Source organism: Galeopterus variegatus, unplaced genomic scaffold, assembly GCF_000696425.1.
Source record: "Galeopterus variegatus unplaced genomic scaffold, G_variegatus-3.0.2 Scaffold973, whole genome shotgun sequence".
Lineage (NCBI taxonomy): Eukaryota > Metazoa > Chordata > Mammalia > Dermoptera > Cynocephalidae > Galeopterus > Galeopterus variegatus.
Genome location: NW_007727084.1, coordinates 385,812 through 400,197, shown reverse-complemented (window position 1 = coordinate 400,197; position 14,386 = coordinate 385,812). Strand labels below are relative to the sequence as shown.

At 52.2% G+C, this 14,386-nt stretch overlaps 1 protein-coding gene across 1 annotated transcript in view; it reads left to right on the top strand.

The window, feature by feature from the left end:
* Positions 1 to 14,386, top strand: part of RYR1 (ryanodine receptor 1 (skeletal)) — a 123,255-nt gene that overhangs the window by 16,367 nt on the left and 92,502 nt on the right. Inside the window, exons 14-27 of the mRNA XM_008573955.1 lie at positions 1,533 to 1,668; positions 1,750 to 1,845; positions 1,932 to 2,050; positions 2,801 to 2,934; positions 3,517 to 3,758; positions 4,297 to 4,489; positions 5,484 to 5,700; positions 7,028 to 7,132; positions 7,358 to 7,461; positions 8,107 to 8,190; positions 9,129 to 9,436; positions 10,202 to 10,404; positions 11,118 to 11,292; positions 11,462 to 11,670. Of these exons, the coding sequence (XP_008572177.1) occupies positions 1,533 to 1,668; positions 1,750 to 1,845; positions 1,932 to 2,050; positions 2,801 to 2,934; positions 3,517 to 3,758; positions 4,297 to 4,489; positions 5,484 to 5,700; positions 7,028 to 7,132; positions 7,358 to 7,461; positions 8,107 to 8,190; positions 9,129 to 9,436; positions 10,202 to 10,404; positions 11,118 to 11,292; positions 11,462 to 11,670 (2,325 nt within the window). The remainder of the gene's footprint in view (positions 1 to 1,532; positions 1,669 to 1,749; positions 1,846 to 1,931; positions 2,051 to 2,800; positions 2,935 to 3,516; positions 3,759 to 4,296; positions 4,490 to 5,483; positions 5,701 to 7,027; positions 7,133 to 7,357; positions 7,462 to 8,106; positions 8,191 to 9,128; positions 9,437 to 10,201; positions 10,405 to 11,117; positions 11,293 to 11,461; positions 11,671 to 14,386) is intronic.

The following is a 14,386-nucleotide window of genomic DNA, read 5'->3' as shown; positions in this document are numbered from 1 at the left end:
GGGCTGCGGGGTGGGAGGACAGAACCAGAGTGGGGCGTGGCAGGTGCAGGACCCGAGGTGGGTCTTTGGGCATCAGGGAGTGGAGTGCAGGGAGGGTCCTCAGCTGGGGTCAGGGGCTGGGTGTCTGTGTTATGAGAGCACGAAGGGAGGAATGTGGGGGCTCCGCTCACCACAGGGTCGGGGGGGAGGGGCCAAGAAGGTCGGAGGAGGGGCCTGGACAAAGGTCAGGGGGTCCGATGCCTTCACTGGGTGGTGCAGGAGCATGTTCATTCAAAAGCACCCAGTCTGGCCCCTCTCCAGGGGCTCCCGGTGTGATGGGGGGAGGCAGACCCAGAAATAATAGTAGTATGGAACGGAATTAGTGTAAGCAAAGCGCTTAGCACATAGTACATGCTATGTAGGAGTTATTATTACCTCGAATTAGCCCGTACTATGTGCTGAGGGCTCTATATTCATTACATCCTCCCAATAACCCCATGGGGGATTGTAATTCCCATATACAAGATTGGGGTCACTGAAACTCGAAGAGATTAAATAACAGTCATCTACTTGATAAATATACCAGCTGCGAACAAAACAGACAAAAATCTCTGTCCTTACGGAGTTGACATGGAAGGCGGAGACAGATGATCAATAAGATAAATAAGTAAATTATGTGGCATAGATGGTGATAAGTGCTGAGGAGAAGAATGAAGTAGAGAAGGGATAAGGCGTACTGGAGTTTTGCAGCTTAAAATAGAGTGGTCAGGGCAGGTGACCGGAAGGAAGAGAGGGAGCCATGTGTGTACCTGCGGGAGGAGCAACTGGCAGAGGGGAGAGCAAGTGCAAAGGTCATGAGGTGGGAGGGAGTGTGCTTCACATGTTCCAGAAACAGTGAGGAGGTGACTGGAGCAGGGTGGCTAAGGCAAGAGTGGAGGAGAATGACAAGGGTCAGGCCATGGTGACGACTGTGGCTTTGAAAACTACGGGAGGGTTAGGTCTTCTAAAATCACAGCTAGTTAGTGACAGAGCCAATCTGTGTGACTCCAACCTGGTCATGCTCTCTACCATGAGGCACTACCTCTCCTACTAGTACCATGGGCCCCAGGATAATATAGATACAACAATTGTCACAGTAGCACGATTTGTAATATTTGTAACTGGAAACAGCCCACATGTCCACCAACACTAGAATGATCCATTAACATGGCATATGCATACAGCGGAATAGTAGTGTTGGGACCAGAAGTGGGGTGCTTGGAAATGAGTGGGACAGAGAGAAAAATGTGGGAAGGGGAAGCACAAATTCACTCCTGATGTTAATGGGATATATTATGTTGGGGATAGAGGCAGAGATGATAAGAACAAATTTGGGGAGCTAAGGAGGAGAGGAGGGTAATGGAATTGAATGAGAACATGGAGCTAAAGGGGCTGGTTTAGATCTGGGAACTGTCACTAGTTGTTGAAGGACTATGAATTAGGAAATCCAAGAAAGACAAGGAAGGGAGGGCCTGGGACTCCTGTCATGATCCCCTTTCTTTTCCCCACCTCAGGGGATGCTCTCCCTGGTCCTGAATTGCATTGACCGCCTAAATGTCTACACCACCGCTGCCCACTTTGCTGAATTTGCAGGGGAGGAGGCAGCTGAGTCCTGGAAAGAGATTGTGAATCTGCTCTATGAACTCTTGGGTAAGGGATCCCAGTTCTGATTTCCCCAAGAGCACCCCAGATCTCCAGTTCCACTGGGTCTGACCCCTCTGCCATCCTCAGCCTCTTTGATTCGTGGCAATCGTACCAACTGTGCCCTCTTCTCCACGAACTTGGATTGGCTGGTCAGCAAGCTGGATCGGCTGGAGGCCTCGTCTGGTAGGACAACCCAGGGGGACTGGAACAGAGGCTTGGGGGAGGGGAGGGCCACGGCCACCTTGCCTCTCACTCTGGCCCCTGGGCAGGCATCCTGGAGGTGCTGTACTGTGTCCTGATTGAGAGTCCAGAGGTCCTGAACATCATTCAGGAGAACCACATCAAGTCCATCATCTCCCTCCTAGACAAGCACGGGAGGAACCACAAGGTCGGCCCCTCACTCCTGACCTCTCGTCCCCAGAACTCTGAACCCTGACCTCTCCCCACGGCTCTGGAGCTCTACTCACTCACTCCTCTCACTCCCCTCTCTTCCCTCCTCCATCTCATCTCTTACCTGAACTTCATTCCCACATGCTTCCGTCTCAACACGAGGGTCTCAGACTCTTGGCTCCTAAATTGATTGTGGGCTACATGTGCGTTTTGTTAGATCTCTGACCTTGGTGTTATAACACTGTGCTCTAACCAACTGGGCTACCTGGCCAGCCCTCTGAAATGTTCTTAAAATTCTCAAATTTAACAGCTTTTAGGTGGGTTGCATATACACTCTGCGGTTTGCTACAGGTCCTGCAGTCCTCACCACTTCACACATTTACATTATCCACCCAGCCTCTGAAGACACAAGTCTTTAACCCCTGCTGACCTGAAATTTCATCTCGATTCCTGTTTGTCACTGACCCTTTCACTCTGCACTCTGACCTCTTACCTCACCACTCCAATCTCTCCTTTCTCACGTTGCTGATGTCTTAACCCGACCCACGTGACTCCCAAGCCTCTCCACGGACCTTCTTCTTTGACCCCTGACACCCCTGACCTCCCACATTCACCACCTCCTCTCACCTAAAATGTCCATATCCTGTCCTGATGCACTATCCTTTCCTTCTGGCTTCCTATCCTGGTTGTTCCATAGACCCCTGCCCTGGTGCCCTCACACCCCTTGACCTCTGACCTTGACCTCCAGGTTCTGGATGTGCTGTGTTCCCTGTGTGTATGCAATGGCGTGGCCGTGCGCTCCAACCAAGATCTCATTACTGAGAACTTGCTCCCTGGCCGTGAGCTCCTGCTGCAGACAAACCTCATCAACTATGTCACCAGGTCTGGCTCCTAAACCTGACCCCCCAGAACTCAGAACCTCTCAGCCCTCTCCCTGATCCAGAGACTCCACACCCAATTGGATGTCCCTCCCACCATCTCCCTCCCAGAATGGACACTCGGTCCTCACAGATGTCCACTCTTGCACCAGCTCACCCTCGGTCCCACTCCTCTTGTTCTCTCTTCCTGGCTCCATTTCTGCCTCTGTCTCCCACTCCTGTCTTTCCTTCTGTGTTTTCTCTTTTTGTCTTTGACTGTTTCTGTCTCTGTCTCTCTCCCATCTTTCTCTTCTCTGTCCTCTGATGTCTCTCTGTCTCTCCTTCTCCACATCCCCCTCCCCATCCTGGCTCTCCTCTCCATCTCCTTCATCCTCCTCTCCTGTCCTGTCTGCCTGTCTCCCACTCCTGTCTTTCCTTCTGTGTTTTCTCTTTTTGTCTTTGCCTGTTTCTGTCTCTGTCTCTCTCCCATCTTTCTCTTCTCTGTCCTCTGATGTCTCTCTGTCTCTCCTTCTCCGCATCCCCCTCCCCATCCTGGCTCTCCTCTCCATCTCCTTCATCCTCCTCTCCTGTCCTGTCTCTCCCACAGCATCCGCCCCAACATCTTTGTGGGCCGAGCAGAGGGCACCACCCAGTACAGCAAATGGTACTTTGAGGTGATGGTGGACGAGGTGGCTCCATTTCTGACAGCACAGGCCACCCACCTGCGGGTGGGCTGGGCCCTCACTGAGGGCTACAGCCCCTACCCTGGGGGCGGCGAGGGCTGGGGCGGCAACGGGGTCGGCGATGACCTCTATTCCTACGGATTTGATGGGCTGCATCTCTGGACAGGTACCTGGACCTTTCCAGGGGACCCTCACCCCTGACCATTGACCCCAGAGTTTCCAAGACTCTGACCACACACCTTGGGGTTCTTGGGATCCTGACTCCCAGAAGAGACCAACTTTTGACCCCTTATTCCTCATTTTCTGAGACCCTAAACCTAGAGCTTCCAGAATCCTGGTCCTGATCTGCTTCCTCATAATCTCCAGAGCTCTAACCCCAGAGGAGGTATGACCTCTGACCCTAGAGATCCCGTTAGACTGCCCAGATTATTATGACCTCTGATCTTTGACTTCTGAAGGTTCCATAATCTTAACTCTAGGAGGATTTTAATCTCTGACCCCACAGCTCTCAGGATCCTAACCTCAGGGGAAACCTGACCTCTGCCCCTAATTTCAGAGCTAAAGAACCATCCATGGGAGCACTTGCCCTTAGTTTCCAGAATCCAGTCCCCACAGGATCCTCCAATATCTATCCCTTGTGACTTGATATCATTGGTTCCATGGGATCTCTGACCTCTGACTCCTCCCTGGTGACCCCGGTGCAGGACACGTAGCACGTCCGGTGACTTCCCCAGGGCAGCACCTTCTGGCCCCTGAGGATGTGGTCAGCTGCTGCCTGGATCTCAGTGTGCCATCCATCTCCTTCCGCATCAACGGCTGTCCTGTGCAGGGCGTCTTTGAAGCCTTCAACCTTGATGGGCTCTTCTTCCCTGTCGTGAGCTTCTCAGCTGGTGTCAAGTGAGGACTGCCCCTGCCCTGTGGTCAGCCCTCAGACCTGGAACTGACCCAAGACAGCTTCCACAATCACTCCATGTTTTCCTGTGAGGCCAGGACACAGCAGCCTACCCACAGGATTGACTGGTGGCCAGAAACCCCACGTGAAGGTCCCAGTGACCTCTGCATGATCCCAGACTCTCCCAATGACCTCAGATTCTCCCCAACTCCATGCCCTTCCTATGACCTTGTAATGACCCCAGACTGTCCTAGTGATTTTTCAACGACCCAAGACATTTCTGGTGACCTTCCAATGACCTCAGACTCTCCCAATGACTCCATAATCTTCTAATAACCTCCCAATAATGCCAGCATCTCCCAGTGACCTTTCAATAGGACTGGACTTGCCCAGTAACACCCCTCTTCCATAACCCTAGTCATTGCTTTCTTTTAAAAAAGATTTTGGTGGCTGGCTGGGACAGGGCTTGAACCCTGGACCTTGGTGTTATCAGGACCACACTGTAACCAACAGCGCTAACCCACCAGATCCCAGTCATTTCAAAGACGTCTTAATGACCCAGTCCTTTCCCAATGACCCCAAGCTCACTGAATGTTCATTCAGTGACAATTGTGGTTATCTCATAATTACAACAAACTCTCAGTGACTTCTAAATGACTTTCTCCTTGGTCTCCCCAAAACTTCCAATATCCCCAAATGCTGTTGACCTGGGGTCTCCTCCAAAGGACCTCGCAATAATCTGAACTCTTCTGTAATAACTGCAGACCCTCCCACTTTTAACTCCCCCATGACCCCATACTGTCCTTTTTGAGTCTCCAATGACATTCCCTTATGTATTCTTTTGACCCTAGGCTTTCCTTTCTGACTCCCAAATGACCTCCGTGACACTGTGAACCTTCCACAGATCCCAGGACTGCTCCTTTGTCTCCCACTGACCACCGACTCTCCCCTGTAGCCCCAGTCTCACTACCACCAATGATCCCCATTCTCCTCTCCCAGGGTGCGGTTCCTCCTTGGTGGCCGCCATGGTGAATTCAAGTTCCTCCCCCCACCTGGCTATGCTCCATGCCATGAGGCTGTGCTCCCTCGAGAGCGACTCCATCTTGAGCCCATCAAGGAGTATCGACGGGAGGGGCCCCGGGGACCCCACCTGGTGGGCCCCAGTCGTTGCCTCTCACACACCGACTTTGTGCCCTATCCTGTGGACACCGTCCAGGTACTGCCTGCCCTGCAAGGATTTTTGGTGAGGCAGGCTCTTTTGGGAGTCAGAGAGGTGGGGGGAGGAGAGCAGGAAGGGGGGAAACCTTATGTTTAACAGATGGAGAAACTGAGGCACGGAGAAGGCAAAGGATTCTCTCAAGGCAGAATTCCAGTTTCAGGGAGTCCACACTATGGCCCCATAAAGAAAGGCCTGTTATGGCTTCTGATTTACAGTTGAGGAAAGTGAGGCCCAGAGAAGTTAGCCACCTGTGCAAGTCACGCAGCTGATGGGAACCGCGGTGTACGGTCCTGAAGCCTGTGCTCTTACCCACTACAAGTTGTTGGGCACCTCCTCTATACCAGGCCTCTCTGTACTCTGCGCTCCCCACTCTCCCTCCAAGCGTGTCCCTGTGGGGGGAATATGTGTTGTGTTTTAGAGCCTGAGAACGAGGGTTTGATTTTCAGCCATGCAACCCTGGGCCCCTGACTTCACCTCCATTACCTAGGTCTCCTCATCGGTGAGGAGAAGGGGACAGTAACAGGACCTGTCCCCTAGCATTACTGTGAAGATTAGATAGTCAATGTATGCAAAGTGCTCAGCGCAGTCCTGAGTACACAGTACGCACTCAGTGCAGTGACTGGTATTAGCAGCAGCAGTGATGTCATCGCCCCGTCCCCTGCCGCCGGGCCAGAGCCCTGGGCCGCCTCCTGGATGCCTCCCTCACCCAGCCCCTCAGCCCGCCAGCCCCACTCGGCCCTCTGGACATCCCTCCCACCCCTCCTCTCCTCATGGCCCACCCTGGTCCAAACCATTATTATCTCTCGCCTGCAGAACACCAACACCACCAGTATTTACTGGGCACTTTCTGTGTACCAGGCATTTTTATAAACTGTATACCATCCAGTAGTTTACATACTGAGTCCTTGTGAGTTAAGTATTATTACGATTCTCATCAAACAGAGAAGGAAAGAGACATCCATTCATTCGCCAAACATTTCCTGAGTATCTCCTTTGCGTCTGGGTCTGGCTCTGGGCTGCACAGGGATGGGAGTACTTGGGGGAGACAGAGGCAGCCCCAGGCCCTGCCCTCACGGAGCTCCCAGTCCACAGGGATAGACAGACTTATTCCAGATAATTCCTTAATTCTAATGATGCTAAGTCCTTACTCACCTGGGCGTCAATCCCAGAGTCAAGGCAAGGGATGGGGAACAGGGCTGTGGAATATCAGGAAAGTGGGCTCTGGGGGAACCTGTCCAGGCTCATGCATGTTCTTGGGAAGAAGGGTCAAGGTGGAGGTGGGTGGAGGGTCCCAGAGACCTCAAGAATGTCCCTCTGCTCCCAGATTGTCCTGCCCCCCCACCTGGAGCGCATTAGGGAGAAGCTGGCGGAGAACATCCACGAACTGTGGGCGCTGACCCGCATCGAGCAGGGCTGGACCTACGGCCCGGTGAGGCTGCCCGCGGTGTGCGGGAGGCAGGCTGCGCGTGCTGCGGCAGGAGCGCGGGCAGCTCACGGGCGGGAGGGGCCGTGTTGCGGGAGGACTTCAGGGCACCAGGGGGGCCTTGGACCGCAGGTGGCGGAACTAAGTGTTGAAGGTCAGGGGTCACGGTCGGGGAGTTCTGGGGCGAGTGAAGGGGAACCCGAGGAGGAGTTGATCCCGGGTTTTCTCCAGGTTCGGGATGACAACAAGAGGCTGCACCCGTGTCTTGTGGACTTCCACAGCCTGCCAGAGCCCGAGAGGAATTACAACCTGCAGATGTCGGGGGAGACGCTCAAGTGAGGGGGATCCACGGAACTAAGTGTTGAAGGTCAGGGGTCACGGTCGGGGAGTTCTGGGGCGAGTGAAGGGGAACCCGAGGAGGAGTTGATCCCGGGTTTTCTCCAGGTTCGGGATGACAACAAGAGGCTGCACCCGTGTCTTGTGGACTTCCACAGCCTGCCAGAGCCCGAGAGGAATTACAACCTGCAGATGTCGGGGGAGACGCTCAAGTGAGGGGGATCCAGGGCAGCAGGGGCTGGGGCCGACGGCAGGTGGGGAGGAGGGCAAGGAGAGACAGAGGGAGTGAGACAGGGACTGACAGACAGAAGAATGGGGGGCAGGGACTGTGAGACAGACTGACAGGTGGAAAGAGAGGGACCTTCAACAAGAGAAAGGCAGGCATGGAAAGGGAGACGCAGAACGTAACAGAGAAAGCAGCACACAGGAAAACATGAACATGGAGAAACAGAGGCAGAAACTGCAAAGGACAGGAGCCAGAGACCAAGACTGCAAGGGAGGGGACAGAGCCACCTAGACAGCCAGAGCAGGAGATGTAGAGAGCCGAGCCCCAGAGACCGAGATGACAGAGGCTGAGGGGAGGAGGGGCCAGGAGAGCTCTGTGGGGCATAACCCTGGCCCCTGCTGCCCCGTCCATCCTCCAGGACTCTGCTGGCGCTGGGCTGCCATGTGGGCATGGCAGACGAGAAGGCGGAGGACAACCTGAAGAAGACGAAACTCCCCAAGACGTGAGTGTGGGCATCCCGGTTCTGCCTGGGGAAGGCGGGGTCTGGTACGGTTGAGGGGTCTGCTGGGGAGGCTGAGGGAAGAGACAAAGGGGCGACGAGTCAGGGTGAAGGTTGTAGGGTCAAGGCTCTGGAGTCAGAGGTGAGTGTCCAGCATTGAGGAGTAAAAAGTTCCAGAAAGAGAGTGGGAGTGAATCTGAGATCCAGGGTCAGGGTCAGGGTCTGCCGTGGAGTCAGGGAAAATGAGAAAGCAGAGGTGACATTTCCATGTTAGAAGCAAGGGGTTGAGGGTAAAAGGTGAGAACGTAGAGGTTGCTGCAGTTGTAAGTAAGGAATCCTAAACTTATAGGTGAGAGATTAGGGGTCCTGAGTTCAGAGGTCTCCAAAACCAGGAGTTTGGGAGTGATTTGGTCTAGGGTCAGAAGTAAGAAACCTCAAAGGTAGAGGTGAGAGGTCAGAGAGTGCTAGGGTCAAAGATAAGCCTCCCAAAATCAAAATGAAAAGGTCACAGAGGGGCCGGCCCGTGGCTCACTCAGGAGAGTGCAGTGCTGACAACACCAAGGCCACGGGTTCGGATCCCATATAGGGATGGCCGGTTCGCTCACTGGCTGAGCGTGGTGCTGACAACACCAAGTCAAGGGTTAAGATCCCCTTACCGGTCATCTTTTAAAAAAAGAAAAAAAAGAAAAGGTCACAGAGGCCAGAAGTCAGTGATGTCAAAGGCCTTGCTAGGGTCACAGGATCCTGAAGTCAGAGGTCAGGGATCTCGAAGCTTTTTCTAGGGAGTCATAGCACTGTGATATTAGAAATATCAGAAATTGCCAAGCTGAAGACTAAGGAGCATGGGATCCTGGAGACAAGGAGCAGAAGTCAGGGATCCCAGGGCACAGGCCCAGAAGTGGAGGTGAGGGCCTCGTCCCACCGCGCCTGCTGCACCGCAGGTATATGATGAGCAACGGGTACAAGCCGGCCCCGCTGGACCTGAGCCACGTGCGCCTGACGCCTGCGCAGACAACGCTGGTGGACCGGCTGGCAGAGAATGGGCACAATGTGTGGGCACGTGACCGTGTGGCCCAAGGCTGGAGCTACAGCGCTGTGCAGGACATCCCTGCACGCCGAAACCCTCGCCTCGTGCCCTACCGCCTACTGGATGAGGCCACCAAGCGCAGCAACCGGGACAGCCTCTGCCAGGCCGTGCGTACCCTGCTGGGCTACGGCTATAACATTGAGCCGCCTGACCAGGAGCCCAGTAAGTGCTGATCCCTGCCCCTGACTCTGACTCCTACCCTGGCCCCCATCCTGACCCCTGATCTCTGACCTGACTCAGCCCCTTAATGGGCTGCATCCATAATATCAAGTGAGCGCTGACCTCCTCTCAACTCTGACCCTACCCTGACCCCAGCTCTGACCACTGCCCTTGACCTGACTCACCCTTTCCTGGGCTATGGCTACAACACCGAGCCGCCAGACCAAGAGCCCAATGAGTGCTAACCCCAACCTCTGAATCTGATTCCTGACCTCCACCTTTGACCCCTAACCCCTGATCTCTGGACGATAGCTATAACATGGAGCCACCCACCCAAAGGCTAGGAGGACCCTTAACCCCAACCCCTAACATGACCCCTAACCTATCACTGGTTCCCAATCCCCTGACTCTGACCCCCTGATTCTACACTTAACCTTTGATTGTAAACATTGACCTTAATCTTGACCCTTAACCCCAGACCATAACCCTGACCAGTTCACTGACTCAACTTTCTCCCTCTATGTCTCTGTCAGTATCTCTGTTCTCTGAGAGCTCTGACTGCTAATGAGATGGGGGTCTCTCTCAATAGAGCCTTCCTACCTCTCTCTGACTAGTTTGAGGTTCCCAATTCTCCTCTAACACCAAGAAATTTTCCCTCTTCCCCCTGTCCCAAGACCCTTACCTTCTCTGGTCTCTCCACCAACCTCTTGATGTCTTGGGATCCACTTCTTGCCCAGCCTCTCTGACTCTGCCTGGCCTCATTTGTAGGTCAGGTGGAGAGCCAGTCTCGTTGGGACCGAGTGCGCATCTTCCGGGCAGAGAAATCCTATGCAGTGCAGAGTGGCCGCTGGTACTTCGAGTTTGAGGCAGTCACCACGGGCGAGATGCGAGTGGGCTGGGCGAGGCCCGAGCTGCGGCCTGACATAGAGCTGGGAGCCGATGAGCTGGCCTATGTCTTCAATGGGCACCGTGTGGGTACCTCCCTGGGCTACCCTTTTCCAGGTCTTGTGGTCCCTCCCACAGCCCATACACTCTAGTCCTGCCTGTCTGTGCCTCCCTCTGTCCATCCATCCGTGCATCTACCATACCACTCATCAATCCATCCATCCATCCCTCATCTATCATCCGTCCATCCATCCATCCGTCTAACCATCCATCCACCCAGCCACCCACTTGTCTGTCTATACATCTACGTATACTTTCTTCCTTCCCTGCATCAACACATGTAGACTCAACTTCCCACCCGTTCTTCCATCCAGCCATACACCCAACTTCTCATCCATCCATCTTATCATCCACCCATCTATTCTGGAGCCATAATGTGCATAAATGGGTCTGTATGGGCAACACTGATGGGCTCGTTTTTCCTTTCCATCCCTCTGCTTGCTGTCGTTTCCAGTCCCCCACTTCTGCTCTGGTGGTCTGCATAAACACAGACATGGGAACAGCAGAGAACCCAGGCAGAAGGGATGAGACGCAGAGATTAATGGGGAGAAAAACTCCAGGGATCATGGATGCAAATGTGGGGAAAGATGGGGGATACTGTGGTGTGGCCCCTCTTCTGTCCCACATGCCCGAACCTGATGCTTTGCATGTGTGTCTTCACATGTCTCTCTCTCCCAGCTTCCATATCTCTCCATTTCTCAACCTGTCTCTCTACTGTCTTCTCTGGCCGTCCTCACAGGGCCAGCGCTGGCACTTGGGCAGTGAGCCATTCGGGCGCCCCTGGCAGTCAGGCGATGTCGTTGGCTGTATGATTGACCTCACAGAGAACACCATTATCTTCACCCTCAATGGCGAGGTCCTCATGTCTGACTCAGGCTCTGAAACAGCCTTCCGGGAGATTGAGATTGGGGATGGTGAGGGCCGAGACCCCTTCACATGCCCTTTTTGGTTTTCTTTCATCTCACCTAACCCGACACTGCCCTCTCCCTCTGGCTCTCCCATCCCTTCCACAGTACCTCCTCCCCAGGCTGCCCCTGCCCTGCCCGCCTACCCTCACCCTTGTCCATCCACCCCTCCCACCAGGCTTCCTGCCCGTCTGCAGCTTGGGACCTGGCCAGGTGGGTCACCTGAACTTGGGCCAGGATGTGAGCTCCCTCCGGTTCTTTGCCATCTGCGGCCTCCAGGAAGGCTTTGAGCCATTCGCCATCAACATGCAGCGCCCGGTCACCACCTGGTTCAGCAAAAGCCTTCCCCAGTTTCAGGCTGTGCCCCTGGAACACCCCCACTATGAGGTGAGAACCAATTCCACTCGGTGCCTTCTGATCTGCCTCCAGACTCTTCCCAGTATTCTCTTCCCTCAGTTTCTCCTTTCCTTCTGTGTTAGCACACAAACTGTGTAGAGAGGGATGTCAGGATATTGGGCTCCCAAGGCTGCCTTTTAGGGTATATCTTTGGTAAACCCCAACATTTCTGAGTTCCAGGTGCCTCACCTATAAAATGGGGGAAAGGGGCTTGTCGGTTAGCTCAGTTGGTCAGAGTGCAGTGTTACAATGCCAAGATCCTGGGGCTGGATCCCTACACCGGACAGCCACCAAAAAAATAAGCAAACAAAAAATAAAATAAAATAAAATAAAATGGGGGATGGAAGAAAAGAGAAGCTGTAGTAAGTGATCCCCGTGGAAATTTCCAGTCCTAGATCCTAGAACAAGGTTTAAAGAAATATAAACACCTGGGTACATTTTGGCACCTTCTTTACTAATTGTTATCTGTGTGTTGGGTGTTTTTGTTTTTGTTTATTTGTTTTTAATAGCTCTTCGTCAATCCAAACGTCTTAGGGTTTTGCTTTGTTTTGTTTTTGGTGGCTGGTCAGTATGGGGATCCAAACCCTTGACCCTGGCGTTACAACGCTGAGTTCTAATCAACTGAACCAACTGGCCGCCTAAAGCATCTTAATTTTTGGACTTTGGTGTCTTTCTTTCCCCAAGGTTAAACTCGAGGTCAGATCCTGACCACAAATACCCTATGTACACCAAAGTGATAGTCCTTTTCTCAGTCTGGGGAGAACTTGAACCCCACATGGCTAAGCTTCAACTGGCACTTTAGGTTCAGACAGACCTGGAGTTACCCTCTTACCTCTTGTGTGACCTTGGGCATATGACTGTCCCTGAGCCTCAGTGTTCCCATCCATGGCATTGTTAGGATACACACACACTCATTCTTTCTGTATATTTTTTCTAAATCATGTGAGGGTAAGTTGGAGACATTGTGCCTTTTTACCCCGAAACACTTGAATGTGCGTTTCTTCAGAATAAGGCTATGCTCTGACAAAACTGTAGTAAGGTTACAAAAATCAGGAAATTAGATCTTGGTACATGTTGTTACCTAATCCACAGTCCATATTAAAGTTTCATCCATTGGCGGCAATAATTTGTGTCCCTTTTTTTTCTGGTCCAGGATCCAATCCAGAATTACATGTTGCATTTATCTGTTACGTCTCTTTAGTCTCTGTGTATAGTGTTCCTGAGTCTTTCTTTTTCTTTCATAATGCTGACATTTTTTTTTTTTTTTTAAAGATGACCAGTAAGGGGATCTCAACCCTTGACTTGGTGTTGTCAAGTCTTTCTTTTTCTTTCATAATGCTGACTTTTTTTTTTTTTTTTTTAAAGATGACCGGTAAGGGGATCTCAACCCTTGACTTGGTGTTGTCAGCACCACGCTCAGCCAGTGAGCTAACCGGCCATCCCTATATGGGATCCGAACCCGTGGCCTTGGTGTTATCAGCACCGCACTCTCCCGAGTGAGCCACGGGCTGGCCCATGATGCTGACATTTTTGAAGAGCACAGGCCAGTTATTTTGTAGAATACCCCTCAGTTTGGGTTTGTCTGATGTTTCCTCGTGATTAGGTTCATATATGCATATTTTGCAGGAACATCACAGAACTGAGGTTGAGTCCTGTTTGGTTCATCATATGAAGTTGCTGTCTTATTACTGATTGTTAACTTTGACTATTTGATGTGGAGCCTGCCAGGTTTCTCCACTGTAAGGTTACTGTTTTTCCCTTTTGTAATTAATAAGTGATTTACGAGGAGTTATTTCAAGACTATGCAAAAATGAAAGGACTTTAAGTAGGGGAATGAGATCTGAGTTTTGGAAAGGTCCCTACTGGCGAGAGTAGAGGTAGAAAGACCAGAGAGGTGGCTGAGGCGGGACAAGATGGTGCAGTAGAAGTGAACTTCCTAACCCCTGCCAGTGCCAGATGATCTCAACCCAAGGAACAGAATGCTACACAGCAGTGCGCATGAACAAACTGAAATACACTCAACCACGTGTCGAGTGAGCCACGGGCTGGCCCATGATGCTGACATTTTTGAAGAGCACAGGCCAGTTATTTTGCAGAATACCCCTCAGTTTGGGTTTGTCTGATGTTTCCTCGTGATTAGGTTCATATATGCATANTACACAGCAGTGCGCATGAACAAACTGAAATACACTCAACCACGTGGAGGAATCTCACAGAAGTAATGTCAAATTAAAGAAGCCAAACAGAAAAGAGCACACGCTGTGGGGTCCAATTCATAGAGAGTTTGAGAACAGGTAAAGCTAATCCGTGGTGTGCTCAATCGGGAAGTTGGTTATTGTGAAAGAGTAACTCAGAGACGTTGTTAGTTATTTTGCACACGAGCCAGATGAAGGAGAACTGTCAGTAGACTGTCGTCAAGGAAGGAAGAGAGGGGAGAGGAGAGAAAAAGACTGCAGAGTTTAGGAACAGGCATCTGTCCCTCCATCGGCTCCTGCCCTTACTCAGGCCAGGTTGGTGCATTTCCCTCGACAGAGTCCCTCACTGTCTTTGACTGAAAGAGGCCACTGAAGGGGCTCCTGAGGGGCTTGGTCTTCTTCTGTTTTTCCATCTCTCTTTCTTTCTTTTTTTATTTTTTATTTTTTTTTAAAAAAGATGACCGGTAAGGGGATCCTAACCCTTGGCTTGGTGTTGTCAGCACCACGCTCAG